Genomic DNA, 17,979 nt, shown 5'->3' with positions numbered 1-17,979 from the left:
AAAAAAAAAAAGAAAAGAAAAGAAAAGAAAAAAAGAAAAACACCTAAATCTTGTGTGAAACTAGAACATGAGAGACCTAAAGAACTCTAGCCCCAACAAACTGCATTCACGAAAAGTCATTCTTGGAAGAACACTACCAAAGGGCCAGGAGGGTGTAATTTATAAAGGAATAAATTTATATTATAAATTATAAATAAATAAATCCTAGGATGCTTTGACTCATTAAACTCAGTATCTTAGACATATTAATCCAAAATATTTCATGGGTTCTAAATTAATTTATAAAGCAAACCAGCATTACTTAAATTAAATCTATATAACAAAGTAGCAATAATTCTTAAAAACACTGTAAAAATACACAAAAGAAGAAAGAAGAAATCTTTCTTTTTGGCTATAGAAGATATGGGGAGAAAAGTAGAATTCAGAGTAGCCCATGATTGCCTAGTTCATATAGCCAAGCCAAAGGTACTATCTGAGTACATCTGACATAATTCGAGCACATCAGCAAAAGCCATTGGTTTCTGTGACCCTGACAGCCTAAACTGCCTTATTTTCTAAATTTCCTCTAATGATGTATATAGTTTCTTCTTTTTTCTTTTGTTTAGTCTGATGGTGCCTTGCAAAATTCAGAAGCCTTTTAAAGTTAATTTGTGTTCTTATCAAAATAATACATGTAGACTCTTTTAAAATATAACTAAAAGACTTAACAAAACAAATAATTACAGTCCCAGAGACAAGGACCTGCAATAATTTTAGCCGCCTCTTCTGGCAGTCATCACACATCCCAATATTTCTGAATAACTCACATTCTACTCTGTTTCGCATCACACATTTTGAGCATAATTTGAATGCCTCCTGTCATGGTAGATGAGGATATCACTCTTTTGTGCAATACTTCCAATCCTTAGGAAGGTAAAGTCCCGACTGGAAGGGCGTTGGGAATGGAGTGTGGGGAGAAGATCTGGAAGTGCAGGGTGGTTGGGAAGCTGGACTAAGGAGAGGCAGCTGGCCCAGCAGTGTGGCACCAACAGCAGATCTAGCTGGGGCTCTAATTACTTCTCAAACAGCTGTCAACCTCTCCAACCTGAGCTTTCATTTGGAAGGTACCTAGAGAAGCTAGTACCTTAGCTAAGAACTATCACTGACAGACAAAAAACACAAACAAACAAACAAACAAAAAAAACCTCCAGCATGAAAAGTAGACATTAAGACAAACCCATAGAGAAGAATTATCCTTAATATCCTCAGTGAGATAGTAGGAAATGTTTCCTGCCCTTAAAAATGAAGATCCAAAGAACACAAAAAAAAAAAAAAAAGAAAAGAAAAGAAAATAAGAGAAAAAAAGAAAGGAAAAAAAGCTCTTGGGAAGTTCTTAAGTCCGCTGCCCAATCAGTTATCACCATCCATCTTCTTTCCAGCTTCTAAAATTTGTTGCGGTTATAGACTCACCTGGACCATAGAGCGCTTTGTCTTCTCTCCTATTCCTTTCATCCTTCTGGATTTATGACATTTCTTTTTAACCCCTTACATGGGGTTTTAGTGGCATTTCAGGAGGAAATAGAATTAGATATGTATAAACAATCAGCCATTTCTTATCAGGAACCACACATGGTTCCTTTGTGGGGTTTTCTTCATTAAGTTAATGTAAAACTTTAGATACAACATAAAAAGGCAGGAAAACAATGAATTTATCTGAGAAGATTATTTTATTTTATTGAGATGGTACCCCAAACAGGAGCAATATCTGATGTGTTCTTCTTTGTAAATAATAAATTAGCTCACATATCAAGTATGATGAGGGTGCTTTCTGCAGAAAATTGCAAAACTTTGACTCAAACTTGCATGTACAACATGAAATTTATTGTCTCACATTAACTGGAAGTTCAAAGGTAGAGACAGGTGACTTAGCAGCTCAGTGACATCATCAAGTACATGTTGCCCTGTCCGTACTGTGCTGTCCTCTTTGTCACCTTCCTTCCAAGGCTGGCTCCCCTCACTGTCATCATGATTTACTGTAGAGTCTGAACTTAGAAGTGGTAAACAATCCATGGAAGCTTCCTTTCTTGTTCCTTAACTGTTGCCCAGGGAGATCCTGACACTCTAGAGACACTTGGAGATCTGAAAGAGTCTGGTCCAGTTGTAAAGTTCAGGATGATGCCTAATGTAATGCTCTTCCTCTCCCCCAACTCAGGCTTGATCTGTAGCCCAAGGAACTCACCATGAGTGGATGAGAATCCTCTCCTCCTATAGCTTGATGTTTCCTCTTGCGGGTCTCCTTCTGCCTCCACGGAGGTAGGAGGAAGGATGGGCAAAAGGAGGAAACACCTTCTTGAATGGTGCAGCCATTGTTCTCTCATTGGTACTTGGGGGGGAATCGCCAGAGGTGTGGCATGTGGCCCTCATTGTACACGTCTCTGGTGCCAGACACAGCACTGGACTGACCACTTTCAACCCCACTCAGCGTGCAGCCGCAGCCTTCTCCAAGTCTGGCCAGCTTTCAAGTTGAGTTTCTGTGGTGTCTCCTTGACATTGAGAAAAATCACCCATTCTCACCATGCCACATGGTGGGTGTGCAGGATGCCTTCTCTGTTGACTCTGTCATCTCTCTCCAGTTCCTTTCTCACACCTCCAGATTCAGAGGGCAGATCAGCAAGTCCATCCTGTAGCAGATATCCAACTGAGGAAAAGCAGCCAGGCTTGCATTTTTCCCTCGAGCAGATGTCTCATGACCTAGACAACGCTCTTTAAATTTCTTCTGTTTTCTCCATAAATAACCTGGGTTTGCATGGAGGACGGAGGTAAGGGTTAGGGAGACGGTCCCACCCTCCTCAAATCACCTCAAACTTTTGTCTAACCCGGAGTGTCTCAACCTTAGCACTACTGATATTTTGGACCAGATAATTCTTTGTTGTGAGGGCCGTCCTCTGCGTTAGAGGGCATTTGACAGCATTCCTGACCTTTACCCAGTAGATGCCTGCAGCATGCCCCACTTCTTGACAATTATGACCAAAACTTCACTGGCTTAACCCCAGGAGTCCCCTCTGTTCTCCTAAAACCTAGTTTTTGAGACACAAAAACTAGGAAGAGATTCAAAGGATAGCTGCTTTTCCTTGAGGCAGTGAAAGCCTCGTCCCCTACCCTGAGGCGATGCATGTGAATGAGAGGGGCCAGGCAAAGGGAGAGGAGAAGTTAGATGCACAGGGAATATGGTTAATACAGCAAGAGCATCAGGCCGTGTGTTCTATTTTCTCACCTGTTGCCTTAGAATGTATACCACGTGTTTATTCTAGTGACTCCTTTGTGTGTATATTACATTTCGTATATGGACTGCAATGAATACACATATAAAAAGAAATTTGAGGGAGGCAGAAAGACTCCATCCCTAAGTTCTGATCAAAATAGCTGATAAAAGAATTATTCTTCAAGCCCAACACACATGCCTGGAACCGTGTTTCTCAGTATTGAACTTCCCCTCCAACTTTGGAACTTACACTCCTAGTGAATTAAAAGGAGGCTTGGGTGTTTGAAGAAGGAGATGGATCAAAGGCCTTGCATTTGATGCCTTTTAACTCTGCAGGAGTCATTCCAAGGAAATCAATAAGAGCCAGCAATAACTCCACTGAAAGCAAATCTTTCATCACTCGTACACGGCAGAGACCGCGCCCCTGCTCCAGGTGCTGTATCTCTTATGTATTCATTCACCATTCACTCATTTCCATCTGGCAATAAGAAGCCCCTGAATCCCCAGGACATGAAGTGCTATAGAGGTTTGCATAAACAATGCTGGAGATCAGAGTTTCATTTCCATACAGGTTTCCAGACCTTTATTCTACTGATCAACTGATACCTTTCGCACAAATGGGGGGAGACGGGTTGAAACTGAGGCTAAGAAAAAGGGAGCTGTTTTATCTTCTGAAACCTCACGTATGGAGAATCTAAGTTCATTTCCATTTATTTTATACGTCTTGCACAAAAACGCTTTTGATGCTGCCCTGGGCATTGATACTTATTTCGATTCCTATTTTATTCACAGATTCCCAGGTTATTTACCATGACTCATTTCTCTTTTGGTTCCAGAGCTCTAATGTAGCACATTAGTTGGGATATAAATCTGCAAAACACTTACAACTATTTGGGGAAAGTGCATCGCTATGCTATGGTATTACTGACATGGTATGTTGAGACATTGGTAGACTACACCATGAAAGCATTAACCCTTTCCCTCCACCAAAATTCCGCCCGTAATAAACTTTTTCCCTTGTGCATCTCTGATCTGAACTGTAGCAGCAGCTGCATGTACGCAGAACCACCTCACCTCTGGGGCAGGTCTGCCAAGAGCTCAGCAGTACCCAGCTGGGATGCAGCAGTGGCTTTTCTCCTCAGATGGATCAGACTGGTGCTTGAACTCCAGATGTTCACTTAGCCCACCAACTAACTTGCAGTTTCTTTCCTACAGCTGGGGCCACTTCGGATTTGTATATCTGTCGTTCGATACCCTGTGTACTCTGCTCTGCTCTTACTTCGAAACGGTCATTGAGTGCATTCATATTCAGATATGGCCTACAGGTTAGTGGCCAAGGTGAACCTTCTTTGAACATCCTATTTTTTTCCAACTGGGAATTGTCTAGTTAAGAAATACTCTGGCTTACACAGTTATTTTTTCTTTAGGGAATCTAATAGTCCCTTGGCATTATGTATTACCCCAAAGTATCATCATTATGAATATGAATTACTGTTAGAATAACTGGGGAAAAGACCTGTAGTTTTCCAAGAATATTCCACATAAGCTGCCTAGCCACTTTATTTTTTTATGTAATGTGTAAGTGCTAACACTGATACAGCTGTACTCTGTGCCAGGCATTGTGTTAAACAGATTATCTCATGTAATCCTAACAGGCGCTCCATGCCTCACTCGGACTCCCTGAAAACAGAGCTTGAGACGAGGGCTTTGTGCAGGTAGGATGTTTGGGAGGTGATCCTTGAGGGTGTGAATGAGGGCTGCAGAAAGTGAGTCGGAGAAGGAGAAAGCAGAGTCAGTAGAAAGCTGCATTACTGAAGCACCATGGTGGGCCACAGGGACTTAACTCTGTGTCAGTGACCTCTTGAGAACTGGACAGAGGCCTCCCACAATTGTCCAGCAGGACAGGAAGCAGGGGCATTTATCCAGTGGTTCCCATGCCCCACAGGCCAAGGATTATTCCCAGACACAGGGAGCTCTGCGTGCAGGGAAGTGAGTAGATGCTGCCAGCAACAGCCCACTGTGGACACAGCTAAAGTCATAGGTGAAATACGTGAGTAGGGGCAACAGAAGCTTCTGACACAATTATCATCCTCCCATTTTACAGAGAGGGAACTGAGGTACGTGGAGGTGACTTCATCCTCCCAAGGTCACAAGGCTAGTCAGTGTGGGGCCAGGATTGAAACACAGGCCATCTGACCTCAAAGCTCATGGCCCTAACTGTTGTGCTCCTGACCCCGCTCCCGCACAGGAGGGGTGATGACGGCTGCACTCCAGGCTTCCCTTGTGTAGCTCCGCCTAGAGATGTGGGCGTCCATCGCCGAAATCTGGAACCCATCTTGGTGATATATTTTCAAATGCTGCATTTCCTCCTTAGGGAATTTATTTTCTTTTAGTTGCAACAACACAAGAAAATGCTACTGAAATGCCACATCTGCATTCATGAGGGAAAAAAAATGAGTATCTTTCATCTGAGACCACGTAGGAAGAGACAGGTTCCAACAGTATATCACTTGAGGGAGAGAAAAAAGGGAGAAAACACAGCTCATACAACTTTTCTTGATTTCAGAAACTGCTTTTCATTTTTTTATTAAAATGTTATCCTTCAAAGAGTATAGAAATACACCTGGCAATGACCTGTTAGAAGTCAGCCATCTGCTTCAAACATACATAAGAAACATACCCAACCAGATTCTGCCTCATCAAAATTTATTAAGTTGTACATATACAGTATATTATCAGAACAACACCAAAGTGGCTACACTTGACAGATTCTCCTGAAGGGGACACAATTTTCCTAGAGATTATTATTCCCCTTGATAAAAGTTGTAATGATTGTGAAAGCTTTGAAAGATAAGCTTGAAGGGCCACAGCGTTGACTATCAGGGCAAGGAGCTATAGATGCCATGCACACAGGGCCCAGGAGGCAGTGGAGCCGCGGGAGGGTGTGGCAGCCCCGTTTCTGCTGTGAGCAAACAGTGCTATGAGGAGACCAACACAAAGAGGAATGTGCTTCCTCTCCAGGGGCAGGGTCTTTGGGTTAACGTTCAGGAAACACAAGACACCACACCCAAGAGAAATAAGGAAAACAAAACTCCCGACAGGGTCTAGGCTCCCTCCAAGAGACAGGGCCAGTGTGGTCAAAAGAGGGGACGAATTGAGACGTGGAAGTTTGCTGGTGAGGACCCCCACTTCCCTTCAAGCTTGCTCAAGGCACCAGACTAGCTCCACTGAGTACCAAGAGCAAGAACAAAACACCCTAGAGAAAAGGGCAGAGCTGGCACTTGGTTTGTCCTCACCAACAGGGAAGTGTTATCGGCGGTTCTAATTCCACCTGGTGAAATCCACCCCAGGGGGGTCCCAAATTGCTTGTGAGACTGATGAGTTGAGGACACGGCCCTCCCTCTTCTACGCACTCTGGCTCCTACAAAGACAGGGAAGAAGGAAGTGAAGAGCTCATCTGGGCCAGATGCTGCCTTGACACTCTACAATGATTATTTCTCCCTGTTCTGTTCCTCCTCTGTGTCCAAAATTAAGGGAGAACCACAGTTGCACAAACAGACTGAAAAGGAGACAGGCCACACCTGAGTTCTGGAGTCTTCCTCAGAAGGAAACCATCTTTGTCAGATTCTTGCCAACCTTTTGGGCAGGATCACCTTTCCAAATCAGCTCTTTTCAGTGTGATGTTTCCAAAGAACCCAGCTTACACTAACTCTCCATTTAAAAAATACCTTTTAATTCCAAAAGATTGCATAAGATGATTTTTTTCAATACACTTGACTCATACTGGTTGTTACATAGCACCTTTCATGTGAGATCATAGGGAAGAGAAAAAAACTACAGCGCTAGAGGCATCTCTCAGGCATCTCCCCCTGTTAGCTTCTCTCTCATTTGTTGAGAAAACACAATTTAAGGTGAAACACATAGTGAAGACTTTTCAGTGTTTTCCAACCGCCACTGACCCTGACTGGAGGGGGCAGGTGGATCTCTCTGAGGCGTTGGTGGTGCCAAGGGAAACTCAGAATTATCAAGGACGAAATATCTCCCTTACTCCTGGGCACATCTATTGTCATGTCTACCACAGGTGTGGAATCGTCATCCCTCACCTACATCCCAGTGAAAGGGAAGAAGGGTATCAGGAGAAACAGTGAGTCATATGACTGGGGCTTCCAGAGAAATGGTGTAAGATGCCAAATCCCCATCTTCTCAACAGAAAATGTTTGACATGTTTAAGTTAATCAAACAGGCATTTTTCCTGGGGCCACCCTGCTCCATCAGGATCTTGGAATTCCCTTAGAGTGCCCCTGCTCCCTGTGAGCTCGGAAAGTCTTCTCTCCGTGTGTTCTCTGCGGAGCCCAGGGAACGTCTTCTCTCTGTGTGTTCCCTGCGGAGCCCAGGGAAGCGAGGCATCTCCAGAAAGTGTACATGGAATACCCGCCTCAAGACCCATTCGAAACTGCCCAGCTCTTGTCCCCACAGAGAATCATGTGGACTTCACTAAGGACATGGACCACTGAGATGGATATGTATACTCCCTCAATAAAGAGGACACTGGATTTTATGTAGATTTCCCTATCATTCAAAAGCATCTGGCCCATATTGCAGGAATCAACTCACACTGAGTTGCAAGGAGATCATACAATCACACGGCCACAGTATTCCCACACTCTGGTGGGATATGGAAGCTCCCCATTGCTTCCAAGAATTTACCATCCTTGCTAGGAATCCACCTTTGGAAAAATGCTCACTTTATTGTTCCTGCTCATCTTCCGCTCCACCCTGCCTACCTTGGGCACCTTTGTCTGGATCAGCTCTTCTGGGGTGTTACCCAAGGGGGGAAGCAGCCGCTTCTTGCTGTTTCGGGTCTCTGAGAGCCACTGAGGAGGCAACTCAAAAGGCCCAAAGCCAAACTGCAGGGAATACTTATCAGGGAATGTTTCAGGTTCCACAGGGGCTGCTGGTGCCACCTGGGATACAGAGTCCACTGTGCCCAGGGGTGGGGCAGAGGGCACAAACTGTGGCCCCTGCTCTCCCTCCAGGCAGGTGCTAAATATCTCCTTGACCTGGAAGTCAGCTGAGCCAATGTACTTGGCCTCACTCTCTTCCTCATCCTCTGTGGGCTTAAAGATCTGCTGCTGCCCAATGTGGAACATCTCCAGGAGCTGGCTGCCCGAGCGTATGCTGGGTTCCAGGCTGGCCTCAGCCACGCCGCTCCCTGTACTGACCACATTACGGCGACTGTACCGGTAGTGTAGTTGTACCAGGGTCCCTATCAAGCACTTGCGGACAGATTTGTTCACAGTAAGAAAGAGAACAGGGTTTGCCAGCAGGGAGACTTTGGGCAGCCAAATGGCAGTGAGCAGCAAGAAGATGGAAGTGTCGGGGACATTGAGCACGGTCTGGTAGACGACCAGGGTGGCATAGGGCACGCTACACAAGATGAAGACCATCACCATGGAGAGCAGGGTGGCGTGCAGCTCGGCCTCCCGCTGGGAGGCATAGGGAATAGAGATGGTGTTCTGTGGGGTCCGGAGCGCTGCTATGATGACCTTCTTCTTCTGGCTGGCACTCAGGGCCCGTCGGATCAGTATCAAGAAGAGGAACACCACCGCCACAGGCACAATGACCGTGGTGATGTTATACACCAGAACGTACACGAGGTGGCCCAAGGAGTTGCTCCAGACTTCCGTGCAGGTGGACGTGGCATAGATGTCAGCCACGTTGGTTACTGCAAACACAGGGACACTGGCCACCACTGCATGGGCCCAGATGTACATCACCAGTTCACGGGACTTGGCATCAGATATTTTCCTCTCCAGTGGATAGAGGACTGAGTAGTACCTGCAAGATACACAAACAAAATAAATTCCACAGAAGACACTTTTTAAATTAGGGGACTCTATATCACCAAAAGCAGGTGAGAGGGAAGAAAGGTGAAGTTTTTATTCAGCCTAAGATAAAGAAACACTGAGGGAATCCCAGAAGCCAGACCTTAAGTTTTGAGGACTTTGCAAGTACAATAAGAAGCGTCACTAGACCAAAAAACAGAAACCTTTCCAAAGGAGCAGAGGAAAGCCCTGTCCTCGCCAGGCTTTACAGGAAAACAAGGAAACAATTTCAATTCATAGCTAGCTTTATCATTGTTGCTACCAGGATGAAATCTCAAAGAGTGCCCTCAATAGAAAAGATTTCTCTGTCTGCTATAAAGATATCTACTTTTCAATTTGAGGGTAAAGGGTAATTGGTAAAAAATTTTACATGGGCTACAGAAGCTTTAGGGCAACCTTCAAAGCTACCAACAGAAATCAGTTTGTCTACACACATATCTAAAGCAGACCACGCCACAGTCCAGATATCATTAGCAATTACAGCTGTTCAGGGCAGAAGAACCCAGGATGAAGAATGGACTCTGACAAGGTCCTTTCACAAAAATCAATTCAGCTGACAAGAGTTATGCCTGCTCAACAGTCATTGCTCCCGTGATAATCACTCAGTAACCCTCAGGGCAATTAATAGGTCTAAAACGCCTGCACAATTAGATTTTTGTTAAAATCAGATGAGACATTGGTTTTCCTTCCAACCATTAGCTTGATCGTTCTGTAACCACCTAAACAGAATTCCAAGAGAATGCTGTTTCAATATCACCAGAGACTTGAGGGAACCAAGTAACTCTTCGGACCCTAGAACCACATCTGTAGTAAAAGGGCTGCCACTAGCCCTCAGACATATGGTCAGTTTCTTCACATTAGTTTGGCCATATCTGTGCAGTCAGTTAATGCTGGGGTTGACCTTACAACCTTAGTGACACCCATTCACTCATAGGGCAAGGAAGCATGCAAGCCTTCCAATAAAGTGTATTTCTTTTTTTTTTTTTTTTTTGAGATAGAGTCTCACTCTGTGGCCCAGGCTGGAGTGCAGTGGTGCAATCTAGGCTTATTGCAACCTTTGCCTCCTGGGTTCAAGCCATTCTCCTACTTCAGTCTCTCAAGCAGCTGGAATTACAGACATGTACCACCATGCCTGGCTAATTTTTGTATTTTTAGTAGAGATGGAGTTTCGCCATGTTGGCCCAGTCTGGTCTCGAACTCCTGACCTCAGCTGATCCACCCGCCTCGGCCTCCCAAAGTGGTTGGATTACAGACATGAGCAACTGTGTCCAGCCTCCTGTAACAGGTACTTCTGAGCACTATCTATGCACCAGGTCCTATGCCTGGCACTGGGTTATAAGAATGAAAAGACACAGGAATGTCTCTAAACCCAAAGATACACATACTAACAAGTATGAACAAGGAGATGACAGCTCTACTAGCAGCAGGCGCAAAGGAGGTACAGGTAGCACCTAAGCCACCTGGGAAAATAGCAAGAGAAGGAGACACTGCAGTGGAGTCTGGCAGGGGGACCAGCAGAAGGGGAACATTCCAGGCTGAGAGAGATGGGATGCAAACACAATAGCGACCACGGACAATCGGGGAAGGAGGGAGCATGGTAAGATGTATTCTAGATTTCTTTCTGGGAGGAGGGAAAAAGAGAAAGAAATACATAAGTGATGCATGCTTTCACATTTTTTTCTCTGAATATAGGTAGTTTTCTAAGGGCGACTCAGCAAATACGTGATGGCCCCACCCCTACACATGAATACATGCTTAGGAGTTCACTGGCTCTGACTGCCATTTGCTCACTGACATGTAACAAACCCAGGCTTCCATTAGTTTCCAATCCTGTTATGTGTTGGGAAGCAGATTGCAACATAAGCACACAGGCTCACTATAAATAATGTTTTTACTGTGTACACCTCTAAACGATGATGCAAGAAGTGTAGATGACCTCCCGATTAACCTGCTGACTTAGTGCCATGAAACAAATAGTTATGAAGGAAGTGAGAGAAAAGACTGTCGTCTCTTCTTCAGGTGTACATGCAGATGCTTGCAAGTAATCTGCATCTGTGAATAACAAAATAGGAATTTACCAGCCCTGTTTTCCTACTAAAAGGACTTGTTTTACTTTTTAAAATTATGGTAAAATTACAATAGCTTTTCTGCTGGAAAGAAAATGAGAATTTCTTACTGTTTTCGTATTTCTTTGTTTAAGACCAAGGCCCCAGAAATAACCCACAGGGATTATTGCACTGCTTCCAGGTATAACAGCAAACTGTTCAGAATAATGTATTCTCCTTCTTGTTGAGTCTTATTTAAAAAAAAAAAAAAACTTTCAGGATTCATAGCAACATTACTCACAATATCCAAAAAGTAGAAACAACCTAAATATCCACCAACTAGTAAATGGAGAAACAAATTTGGTATACTCCTAAAGTCGAATGAATATATTATTTGGCCATGAAAATGAATGAAGTACTGATACATTCTGTAACACGAACGTTGAAAACATGCTGAGTGAAAGAAGCCAGACACAAAAGAACACACATCGTACCATTCCACTTACATGTAATGTCCAATAAAGTAAACATACAGAAAAAGAAAGTAGACTCATGGCTGCTATGGTCTGGGCACAAGGAGTGACTATAAGTAAATGGGCACAAGTTTCTTCGTGAGTTAATGGAAATATGTTAAAATTATATTGTGATGATGGCTGTACAACTCTATAAATATATTAAAATTCATTGACTTGTATACTTTAAATAGGTGAATTTTATCATATGTAAATTATATCTCAGTCCAGAATATCAAACTGAAGACTTAAGACTTTACCAGAGCAGGTACTACCGGGGGCATTCAGCAGGACACTGAACACAAAATGGTTCGACATAAAATGCATTAGCGTACCCACCAGAAGTACTCTTGAGAAAGGACTCTGACTTCACTCTTATATTCGAGTCCTGTGCAATGGCACTTTCCAGATATTCAAAAAGCAATGGAAGAGACATGCAACGTCACCGTAAAGCAGGTGTGGCAAATTGGCATCTCAGGGCATACATTCATCTTGCTAAAGGGATTCGGATGACCCACATAATACTTTTTGAAAAAATATTAATTGCCAACATTTTTAAATTATGGAATTGTAGACTTTTTTATTCCTCTTCTGAAAGAATACAAAAGTCCTGCCCACTGAGTCTAGATTCCTACAAAGCAATTATTAGCTGCAACTGCTGAGCAGCTGATCCCCATGAATGGGAATGTGGACACACTCTTCACAGGCCACAACTGCAACCTGGCCTGTTGTCGCTTGACTTGTCACCTGCCTTATTTGGCTCCATGGATGGTGAGATTCCAGTCCCTTCTAAACAGCTGCAGCTGCTCCTGGCAAGATTTGATGGTAACATGATTGCAGAATTATATCTAAGGAAGAATGTGCCATCAGAAGGGAAGCCTGAGAAAGAGAGGCAAATATTGGTGCAGCCCATCCTAACACAGGCCATAAATAATTTGCTTAATTCTTTCTATTGCTCTGGAATCTGAGGCTCAGAAAGTTTAAGCAACTTTACCCAAACCCACTCAGCTAGAAACTTATGTAGGCAGGACTCAAAGTCAGGCTTCTATTCCAACATCCATTCTCTTAACCACAACGGCAATGACTTCTCCCAGTATGCTGGGGGCTTCATGTAACTCTGTATCCCTCCATGCAGACAGCATCAGGCAGCTGAAGAAATCAGGGTCCCTGGCCTGAGAGGCTGAAATGACTCTATAGGTGAGTTATACAATCAATACGCTCACAGGTCATTAAGGTATTATGTTTTGAATGGACAAAGAGTTCTAAATTTTCACATTAATCTAAAATGGAGTTAAATTTTAACATAGGGCATAAAATCAGAATAGCCAGCACTTTCCCTTCAGCAATGTTTCCTCTCTGTTAAATCTTGAAATCAAAAGTACTCATGGATATAAAATACTTTTCAATTTTTGCTTGCTTACTTAATTCAATTCTCTAGAATATATTATCTAAACCGTATTCATGAAGCACTAGCTAGAAAAGAAAAGGGCAGGAATTTGCTGATTAGGAGATCTTTACACAATTTTGATAAAATTGATCAAATTATGTAGAATTGCAGTAACTGAGAGGTAAGGTTCACTTCCAAATGAACATCCTTTTAAGAGGATGTGAAGAGAAAGCAATCACCATTGCAATATGAAACCCTGGAAATAAATCCTCCAGAGGAATTCTAGTGTTACCTGGCCAAATCCAACTGACCATCTAATCATTTGTTAAATAACCACTGAATCATTCCCTTGTTCTTTCAGAGCTCTTCCATACTGCATCAAAAAGCCCTCATTCAATCAGATGAAAAATCTACTGCAAATTACAACACAAATACCACCAACTGCAACCAAGCTGAAGTGACACCGTGATCTAGCAGCTCCGCCCCAGCATCCTCACCATGGAACTCCCACCCCCAGGGCTTCTCTCAATGGTTCTGTTTTCCCTGGCTGTTGCTAAATCAACCTGTCCTTTGCAAGGCATCTGTTTTGGACATTTATTCTCTTTGTTCATCACAAGCAGACTAAAAAGCAGTATACGGAACACTGACTACTCATTTGCTTCGTGATGCTAATTTTTTAATACAACTCAAAAGAAAGTTAGCTCCTGGCTACCTGATCTTACCTGTCCAAAGCAATAGCAGGGAAGCTGAGGATGGTCACAGAGCAGAAGACTTTGTGCAAAAATTTGACGACCTTGCAGAAGAGCATGGTGTAGATCCACCAGCAACAGTGAGGACTGGTGCTGAGGATGATGTCGAACGGCACACAGACCAGGCTGGCACAAATCCCCGAGCAGGCCAGGTTTTTAATGAACCTGTTGGTGACAGATTTGAACACGGTTGTGCGGCAAGTTGACCATAACACCATGAAGTTTCCTGGCCAGATATGAAAGAAAATAAAATAATTTAAATAAAAATTTTAAAACTATAAAAAGGAAAAAAATACAGGTTAAAAAATGTAAAAAAAAACCACATTTGAGAGTTGATTTCAAAAGATTTAATTTAAATCCTATTACAATTAAAATTTAACATATTGTATGATATGTCACTTAGGTGACATTATTAAATCACTTACATATCAATAAGTCTAGAAAAAATTTTAGTGGTGAGTTTCTCTATTTAATTTTGGGCAAAATAGTATTATAACAATAGCTTAGTCTCATCAGCATATAAACAATTTGCTAGTTATTACTTAATCCCAGGCAGTCAGCTCTTATCAAGTTTTTCAGTGACCTTCACGTTGCCAAACTCTGCAATAGAAATACAGTGCAAGCCACTCATGTCATCTTAAATTTCTGGTAGCCACGTTTTGAAATAGTAAAGAGAAGCAGGTGAAATTTTAATATTTTTTATTCAACCCAACAGATCCCAAATATTTCAACATGTAATGATTACTTTAAAATTATTAATATTTTGCATTCTTGTTTTTGTACTAAGTCTTCAAAATCCAGTGTGCATTTTATTTTACACTGACAGCACATCTCAGTGTGCACTAGTCACCTTTCAATACCATACTGGACAGCACCATTCTAGACTTCAGCAGCGGTGATGCAACCAACTGTCTCTCTTTGAGCATTGTCCTCTGTGGCTTCCACAGGCCTACAACCTCCTGGCTTTCCTTCCACCCTCCCACTTCCACCTATCCTTGGCTGCTGCAAGTCTACTCTTACCAGGTTTTGCAGAAGAGCATGGTACAGCTCCGCCCCCTCTACCCTCTCTCAGTAGCCTCTCCCTACGTTACACTACCCATTCTGGTAATTTTCCACCAAAATGCTAATGACTCCCAAATTCATGTCCTAAAGTAGGCGTTTCCTCTCAGCTGCAGACTCCTTTTTCCAGATAAACTTCTGATACCCCTCTCAATCCCCACCATGTTCCTCAAGGGTTTACCTACTGTGATGCCTACCGCCTATCTCATACCTTCCTTCCCCTGGCTTGCTGGGCTCCAGCCACTCCAGCCTTTGATCCGTTCCTGAAACCCATCAGGGCTAATCCTGCCTCAGTGCCTTTGTACATGTTTTTTTATACTGCTTGGGATGTTGTTCCTATGGCTGATTACTTTAAATCCCAGTCTTAGTTTAAATGCTGCCTTGTCAGAAAAGCCTTCTCTAACCATCATTTTATTTTAAACACTAACTGCTCCTGCCTCCATTATGCTCCATTATCATATCCCATTGCATCTTTCATAGTTCTCATCACAATTATTCATTTGTTGACTTGTTATCTCTCCATTTCATGAAGAAAAACTGTATCAATCTTGTTCACTGTTATAACTCCATGCCTAGCTCAGTATCTGGCACAGAGTAGGCGTTCGATAAATATTTGCTGAAGAAATGAATTTGTAAAATAAGCAGACACACAGTAATCAAAAGTCCCTGTGGTAAGAGAACCTCTTTTGTAGTATGTATGTCATATAAAGATATTCTAAGTCAGCAAGCAGTTCCCAAATCTCACCATACATCAGAATGACTGTACCAGATATACTGAATCACAGTGCACAGATATACTGAAGTATGGCACTGGGAACCTGCAACTGTAACAAGCACGTTGGTCCAGTTGGCCCCCAGACTACAGTTGCTTTTAAACCACTTTTAGACAGAGTCCACAGCCCCATGCCCAGGCTCTCACAGGGAACCAGTCCTCAGGCGTGCAGGCCTGCCTGCTGAGGGGTTTTAGTAGCATTTACATGCTCATGAATGAGGAAAGTTGTTTTCATGCTGTTATTTCTTTAAAACCAGAGACTGCTATAATCACATTTTATTTCCATCTATTTATATGCCTCTAGGCAGCATCCAGAGCCTAATCTCTTCTGCTGTTAAGAACCTGAGGCTAAAGAATCCTATGTTCTTTCCATTTTCTAAACCTCTCCTCTCGTTCTCTCTCCTCATTTAAAACTGACTCATTTGGTTCTAAGAACCTGAATTGCACCAATATGTCAGGAGAGAAGCACCCATAGCCAATACCCCATTGGCTGCACATTTAAAAATAAATGTGTGTGTGTGTGCGCTTGTGTGTGCACGTGCATGCCCACACAGCAACAAAGCAAGATAACTATATGATTATTTAACCTCATTAGCACTTCAGATTCTCCTTCATTTTACAAGGCATACCAAGTAAGGATAATTCAGTATATATTTAAGTAACAAAAGTTTCAACCTCCATATACTTTTTATTTTAGAGGTCACATTGTAAGTCACCTAATCTCCCCTAGAAATGCTCTAAGCTCTGGAACCATTCCAATTTCCTATGTATTCCCATTATACTTTCTAACGTTGAATTCCATGACAATACTCAATGCCGTAGCTATGGACACAGCAACACAATTAGCAAATATAACCATACAACCAAAAAGGAAATAAGAGGTAGAGAGTGGTGACACTGGTACAAGTCTACGTCCCTGGGACTGCTGTAACTCTGTCATTCCTCAAGAAAAATAACTAGTGGATACTAGGCTTAAGACTTGAGTGATGAAATCATCTGTACAACAAACCACCATGACCCATGTGTACCTGTGTAACAGACCTGCACATACTGCACATGTAGCCCTGAACTTAAAATAAAAGTTAAAAAATGCAAATTAAGATTTCTCTTTCTGTAATATATGTAATAGTCAAAGAGAGTGGATTTGGAAGCCAAAACGTGAATTAACCACAACTCTGACAAACCGTGCTTGATTGATAATGAAGAACCTTTTTCCAACTAAATTTTGCCTCTGCAAAATTTTAGCTTTGGTTGTCCTTTTTAACTGGTTAATTGGCTTTGCATCTTTGAGAGCAACAATTCTGGCCTGTTAAAGAGACTAGTAACTAAAACGAAAAAGATACTCCAAAAGAGCATTGGGAAATTGTGTGCATCTGAGAATCCTCCTGGGAAAAAAGACATATCACCCCTTTGAAAACTACCAGCTTCCCCAGACTTAAAGCAGTAAAAGATCCATGGCCATGCTTTTACAGAAAGATAACACACCACCCAGAATATTCTAAAAACTAGAACTTGAAAAAAGCTAATGCAAACTGGAGGTGATATTAAATTACAAGGAAAAGCCTATAACAGACTGTGCCAAGAGGGAGGCCAAAGTGGATCCACAAGGGTCAGAAAGCCTACAAAGGAACTTTTACACTCAGTATACACCTTGTGATGCAAGAAGGAAGTTTAAACAAGTAACAGTAACCCCATAATAGAAGAAACAACCAGCCAACAACTACTTTGTGTTACTGGAATTTTTAATGCCTTCTTTGCTTCAGTTTGCAGTCCAAAATGAAACCAAGAAGAGTCTCTTGAGTTAAAAGAACTGTGTGAAGGGCATATTAGGAAAGCCTTTTAATTAATATGCCAGGTAACAACAGGAATGACTTTTAACCTAACTATGCACTTATATATAAAGTAGCTTTCTTATATAGAACATATAGTTGGCTCTTGCTTTTTTTAATTATCATTTTTATTATACTTTAAGTTCTAGGGTACATGTGCACAACCTGCAGGCTTGTTACGTATGTATACATGTGTCATGTTGGTGTGCTGCACCCATTAACTCGTCATTTACATTAGGTATATCTACTAATGCTATCCCTCCCCTCTTCCCCCATCCCACAACAGGCCCTGGTGTGTGATGTTCCCCACCCTGTGTCCAAGTGATCTCGTTGTTCAGTTCCCACCTATGAGAACATGTGGTGTTTGGTTTTCTGTCCTTGCGATAGTTTGCTCAGAATGATAGTTTCCAGCTTCACCCATGTCCCTACAAAGGACATGAACTCATCCTTTTTTTATGGCTGCATAGTATTCCATGGTGTATATGTGCCACATTTTCTTA

The 17,979-nt window shown here is 42.4% G+C and overlaps 1 protein-coding gene across 1 annotated transcript in view; it reads right to left on the bottom strand.

The window, feature by feature from the left end:
• Positions 1-5,811: 5,811 nt before the first annotated feature.
• Positions 5,812-17,979, bottom strand: part of GPR176 (G protein-coupled receptor 176) — a 126,658-nt gene continuing 114,490 nt past the window's right edge. The window contains 4 exon segments of the mRNA XM_011932646.1: positions 5,812-7,602; positions 7,641-9,079; positions 13,793-13,984; positions 14,362-14,419. Coding sequence (XP_011788036.1) covers positions 7,957-9,079; positions 13,793-13,984; positions 14,362-14,419 — 1,373 coding nt within the window. The 3' untranslated portion in view covers positions 5,812-7,602; positions 7,641-7,956.

The sequence above is a fragment of the Colobus angolensis genome, unplaced genomic scaffold, assembly GCF_000951035.1.
Source record: "Colobus angolensis palliatus isolate OR3802 unplaced genomic scaffold, Cang.pa_1.0 Scaffold97, whole genome shotgun sequence".
Lineage (NCBI taxonomy): Eukaryota > Metazoa > Chordata > Mammalia > Primates > Cercopithecidae > Colobus > Colobus angolensis.
Note: the sequence above shows the minus strand (reverse complement) of the source record. Positions and strands in the feature narration are given on the sequence as shown.